This window comes from Trametes versicolor (genome assembly GCF_000271585.1).
Source record: "Trametes versicolor FP-101664 SS1 unplaced genomic scaffold TRAVEscaffold_8, whole genome shotgun sequence".
In the NCBI taxonomy this organism is placed as follows: domain Eukaryota; kingdom Fungi; phylum Basidiomycota; class Agaricomycetes; order Polyporales; family Polyporaceae; genus Trametes; species Trametes versicolor.
Window position 1 is genome coordinate 1,808,702 of NW_007360328.1, and position 6,000 is coordinate 1,814,701.

The following is a 6,000-nucleotide window of genomic DNA, read 5'->3' on the forward strand; positions in this document are numbered from 1 at the left end:
TCATCATAGTATCCAGATACGGGGCATGCACATCCCGATCTGTGGATAAGAATACAATGTGCGCCCACTGCACATCTTCGTGAGTGCCGATTTGTTGCTGAAGATTGAGCACGTCCAATGTTCTAATCTGAAGACATGCACACAACACTGAGGGTACAGCTCAATGGAATGCGGAACTATCTCAACCAACATCAATAATGGCTCGGTAGGAACATGTTCCTTCCGGATGAGCATTGCTTAAAGGTGCCCTGCAAATGCAGCACTCCCCCCAGTCAAATCCTGGCTCTTGATCCTATCTGCGCTTTCACTCATCATCTTGAAACTCAGGCATTTCAGTCATGTCCTCATCAAGCTCAGCTGTCACTGCTCAGTATGTCGCTGAAGTCCAGGAGGCGTAAGTCTTCACACTTCAATAAAACTCTCTGCGGATTCGAATAATGGTACAGCTGTGTAGGACAACACTTATCACACTCAGCATGGTCATTGCAGGTACATATATTCAAGTCCCCTCCCCTTCTGTTCTCCCTGGAAAATGCTCACCTGTCATCAATAGCACTGCTCGTGTATGATGTCCTTCTCACCTCCGGGAAAGAATACCAATACATCTGGCGGTCACCAAAGTCATGGGTCTCGCGAATCCTGTATATGTGGAACAGGTATATGTACTTGATTTATATTCTCTTGAGTCTTGGGACCATTCCATCGATGTCAGACACAGTGAGTGCAAATGTCCCGCCCCTTGCACACATATTGAAACAAACTGTACAATTACAGAGGTAGATCCTTGTGCTCAACTCTTCAATGCATGCACTCTTTGATGCCAGTCCTGCTGCAAGCTGCACTTCACTTGTCTGGCTTACTGAAGTCCTATATCTGCTGAATATGATTGGGCCAGCTAGTGAGTATGTATGCTATTCACCACAACCATACCTGCTGACAAGATACACCAGTGTTCACTACCCTGCGAATATATGCACTCTCAAGAAAGAATAGGATCCTAGGTGGGGTGGCCCTGGTGCTGAGCATGGGGCCCTTCCTCATCAATGCAGTCAGTCCTATGTCTTGTATATTGCCATGCACTTGCTGATGGGTACAACCACAGAGCACTGCATACCAGGAATCTCCCATCAATCTCCCACCACCGCTGAACTGCACTTCAACCAACACAGCCAGCAGGAGCCTCAACATTGGGTGGGTCTTCTTCCTCCAATTGTACTCAGCAGTATGTGCATTGTGCTCACCACTCAGTATGGCAGATGTTAGTACAGCAGTTCCTGGCAAACAGGCAGCTATTGACCTGCTCGGACAGTGGTCATTGCCTCAAGGGGCTCTCTGATCCTTGTTGACTCACTGGCTGCTGCCATCACCTGGCACCAAACACGTGCAGCGATTCAGCTGAGGACAGGAGGCACAAAACGGCCTTCTCTTGAACAGGTCATATGGGAAAATGGTGTGTTTGACATAGTCCTCCAAACAGGCATAAAGTTCTGATCTGCATGTGTGGTCTGCATTACAGGAATGTTCTACTTCTGGTCCGTCAGTTCTCAATATAACTCTATAGCTGGTGTTTTCAAGCATTTGCGTGCAGCACACTAGTCTCCATGAATATGGTGGATTTGGTGCTAGTTATCCTTTCGGTACGCACTTTGACAAATGTGCATATAATGATATTCACACTTTTTCTTTTAAGATTGCCCTAACACCGGGTGATGCATCCTCCTACATTTTGAACTTCATTGACCCGTGAGACTGAGGCCCTCATTACATTCATTACTGTTACTAGTCCTCACCATAAACGTTCTCCACAGCATCTCCTCCATCCTAAACAGCCACTTCCTGCTCGCCCTTCATGAAACAGAGGCACAGCTTGTAGGGGCAGCGGACACATCCATATCCTCCCTCTCTCTCAACACCGGCAGCAGTGGCAAACTGCAGGCAGGCTTGCCTGAGCTCCCAGAATACCTTGGTGTCATTGGGGGCTCAATTCGCTCGTTCCATGATGATGAGGACGACCTGCAATCACTTGAATTTGCACCACCGCAGGAGGAGGAGTGCCAGCCCGTGCTAGAAGGAGAAATTCAGGAGATTAGGATAGACAGAGAGAGCATGGCCTGACACTTTCAATTTCCTTTCATTTTCTTTGACACCCACTCGTTCATTAGACATTTTCTTGGCTTCTTGACATGGTCTATGGTTGATTTGTATATTGTAGTTGACAAACAATCCTTTTTGGTTCAATGGGCAGTGGTCTTCACAGAGTCAAGGACACCTGCCACTGGTGCATGATGCACTTCAGCCTCCTGTAATGGCCGCTAGGATGTTGGGGTCCATGGGCCGAGAGGATGAGACCTAAGAAGTGACTTGTATGAGTGGGGGATTCCAAGTACAATCCCAAGTTCCCTACAAACGCGGAGGGCACAAGGAAGGGCCAAGCAAGCTTATCACTCCTGACCTAAGAGGGGGGGGTTGTGCAGACACGACTTGTTAGGCGTAACACGACACAGAATATTAGGGTGCTCGGGCTTTGAGGAGGTACTCACTGTATGCAGTGGGGCAAGGACATCGGGGACGCTATCAGGGAAGGGCTTGCGGATGTGGTCAAAGTCATGGTCACAGACGCAAGCACAATCACAAACTTGAGCTCTGATGGGGTAAGAGAAAAGTGGATTTTCCTAGAGCTCAGGGCCCATGTATATGGCTGGAGCCATTGATGCGCACTCACCGTGCCTGCCAGCCGCCGCGGTGTACCCCCTGCTCTCGAGCTCATCCACCCCAGTGTGCGACACCCTGATGCCCGCACAGGCCCCAAGGGTTGATGGGGCTTTAGCACACAACACCAAGCCACCCGCGAGTTGAGCAGTTTGGGGTTCACCCCGAGAGGTTGCCCTGACCACGACGCCAAGACCTAGCCTCCCTGCAATAGGGCAACATCGGCCGAGCGAACATCGGGGCGCGCGCAGCGTGACCGACCCTCTACCCAATCACCATGCCGGTCATGCGCGCGCACAGGCGGCCCAGACCCCGACGGGTGCACATGGCCTCAGTGTCGCACCCCGATCATTGCACTCGCCACGCTCGGCGCGGTGGGTATTTACTTTACCTACTTTATCTATTGGCTCAGGCCCTTCCTATATATACGAGGCCCCTGACCTTTTGGGAAATCCACTTTCTCTTGCCCCTTTAGAGCTGAAGTTTGCAATTGTGCCTGCGTCTGTGACTCCAACTCCGACCACATCTGCGAACTCCTCCCCGACAGCGCCCCGACACCCTCATCCACGTCAATTACAGTGAGCACCTCCCCGAAGTCACAGCGCCTTGGTACCCTGCATCATGTTATGCCCGCCGACCAGTGTCCGCGCAATCCCCTACTCTTGGGTCAGGAGCGATAAGCTTGCTCAACCCCCTCCCACGCCCTCCATGTTTGTAGGGAACTCAGGATTATACTTGGAAACCCCCGCTCATACAAGTCACTTCTTGGGTCTTGTCCTCTTGGCCCATCGACCCCGGCGTCCTAGCGGCCGTTACGGGAGGCTTGAGTGCATCACCGTACAGGAAGGATAGAGATAGAGGGGGCACCTGCTGCGCAGGGCATGACGGGCACGGCAATTAGGGCCCTGACAGTGGCCATGCTCTATGGACCACACCTAGGCTGTTGGTGCCACACGTCCCACACGGTGGGATTGGTGGGCAAGGGTGCGTGCACTGCAACCCCCGACACACACATTGGGTGTGGACCGTGGTACACTGTCCCCCAAGCCCCAATGCTTGGTGGGGCTTGGCACCCTTGGTTGGTGCCGCCTGTCGTGGCCCACTTTGCTTGACTCGTGGGTGGTGAATCGGGGTGGTTTGGGGCAGTTCAGGGTGCCAGTTGGGGCCCAACACCTGTGTGGAGGTAGGTGTCGGGGCAGTTGAGCTTGAGAGCGGTGCCCACACCGCGGCAGGTGGCAGGCGCAGTGAGTGCACATCACCGCATGGTGCAACAGTCAACAATCGGGGATAGCAAAATGAAGCAGTCACTTTGATAAGCAGTAAAGGAATGTAAGTAGAGGAAAATGAAAGTATGTAATCTCTACAGTGGTATATGAAGCCTGAATACAACATTATCTGTTTGCTCCACAATTTGACATATACACACAAAGATGTACATTGTATTGTCGTGGAACTTTACAGGTGCATCTGTTGTGGTAGTGTGATGACGCTGAACATCTAGACCGCAGGAACCTACGGGCCAGCAAAAGCTTCAAGCATCAAACAAGCGACATGCCCTCCCCCACGAACAACATGTCGCGATCACAGGTGCCGCAGGACGATCATGAGCACCCAAGAAGCGCGTATGCCACATGTTGCATTGCGGGATCGGTGGCTGGAAGACAGACTCAACGTGTTGTGTGTTATGGACTCAGTGTACAACTTTGGCCTGGCTCACACTTCTTTTCTTGTTCCCCATCTCTTGTTCCCGTTCGTGTTCCATACCTCCCATGCTTTGAGACTCTACCTGACTATATGTGCCATCTCTCCCCGTTCCTAACTGCACTATCATTCCCCTCCCTACAGACATCGAAACCAGCAATGCACAAGAGGTCAAGAAGTCAGTAGGCAGTCAAAGTCGTCAGCGCAAGCTCCCACAGTCATACAGGAAGTGACAAGTGTATGTAAATAGGAGCCGCGTCGGGTGGAACGACTTCGCGCCACACCCATACTTCGAGATTGATGCACTGCGCGGGTGACAGACTGCCAGACGCGACCCCATGATGGCTATGCTTCCTACTCAATTTGGACTTATGTTAATGTGCCAGTAGCTTACGACAAAGAGCCGCGGGGGCCTCGACCGCGAGAACGGTTGCGGGGCCGCGCGTGTTCCAGTACTTAGAGGTGAACTCCCGCCTTTGAATGGAGCAGGTTTTTCCCCCTCCATTTGAGCCACAAAGTGTGTGTCCATCTGCCCTCGCTTCATCGCTTCAACATGATCGCATCTTCCTCAATAACCGCCTCTACCGCTTGCCAATTGCCTTAGCTGAAGTACTTGGTCCTCTCCCTCGAACACTGGGTAATTTCTCTAACAGCTTACGGGTGAGTTACGCCTGATGAAAATGTCTTACGGCCACGGGAGAGCTTGCGTCCGACTGTAGGCTGGGCGTCACTGTTACCCGGTGCCGCAGGTCGCGCAGGAGGTGCGGACAATCTCGCGAGTGGGCTCGCGTTTCGCGAGAAGCCCGTGCTCTACAGGGCAATTTATATATGGTTTCGCTCTGACCAGGAAATTACAGCGCACGCCGCGGGTCATTTCACTTTGACCACTCGGAATTGCGAGCACACTATCTTACCGGGATGTTCCGCTTTCTCATGGGAGCCTCCGCTAAGGTATATAATTCAGACAGGGAAGCCCGTGCGGAGCACGGGCACAGACGTCTAGTACATATACAAACAAAGATGATTAGATAGACGCGCGTCCATTAGCTCTCCTCAATCTGACGGTGCTTATTCTAACGAGTCGTTCTTTCTCAAGACTCGCTCAAGACCTCGTTAGGTGCATACTACGTGTTGAATAACGTGGCCGACGGAGGTCAATGTACTGGTTCACTCCATTTCAAGAGTGTTGAATGTACTGAAACCGCGCCTTGTCGACTTCGACAGCCATGCCACGCCATATCGGTACCACACCGGCACTGATGGTGCCAGTAACATGTCCTGCGCTACGACCAGGACGAAGACAACTATGCAGCAGTGGTGATTATATGTGTACGGTACAGAGGTGCGCATAGCTCTGAGGCCACTCCTTACCCGCCGACCTTGATGAACTCTGAACCTGGAAGGCTGTAAGCCGCACAAAGAGAGGTCTTCAGTCTGTGAGAGAACGACTCTGATTGCATAGTACTGTACCTGTAAGCCGCACAAAGAGAGGCTACAAGTACCAGTAAGTAAACATGTAAGAAAGCATAGGTAGTATGGGACTTACTCTTCAGTCTGTGAGAGAACGACTGAAGAGCAGAGGCCTGCAGA

At 51.8% G+C, this 6,000-nt stretch overlaps 1 protein-coding gene across 1 annotated transcript; it reads left to right on the forward strand.

Moving 5' to 3' along the window:
* Window positions 1-1,601: 1,601 nt before the first annotated feature.
* TRAVEDRAFT_49610 (uncharacterized protein) lies at window positions 1,602-2,115 on the forward strand (the record flags this gene model as incomplete). Its single annotated transcript, XM_008042104.1, has 3 exons — window positions 1,602-1,637; window positions 1,691-1,743; window positions 1,809-2,115. The coding sequence occupies 3 exons, from the start codon at window positions 1,602-1,604 to the stop codon at window positions 2,113-2,115; spliced, it is 396 nt and encodes a 131-aa protein (XP_008040295.1).
* Window positions 2,116-6,000: the final 3,885 nt, after the last annotated feature.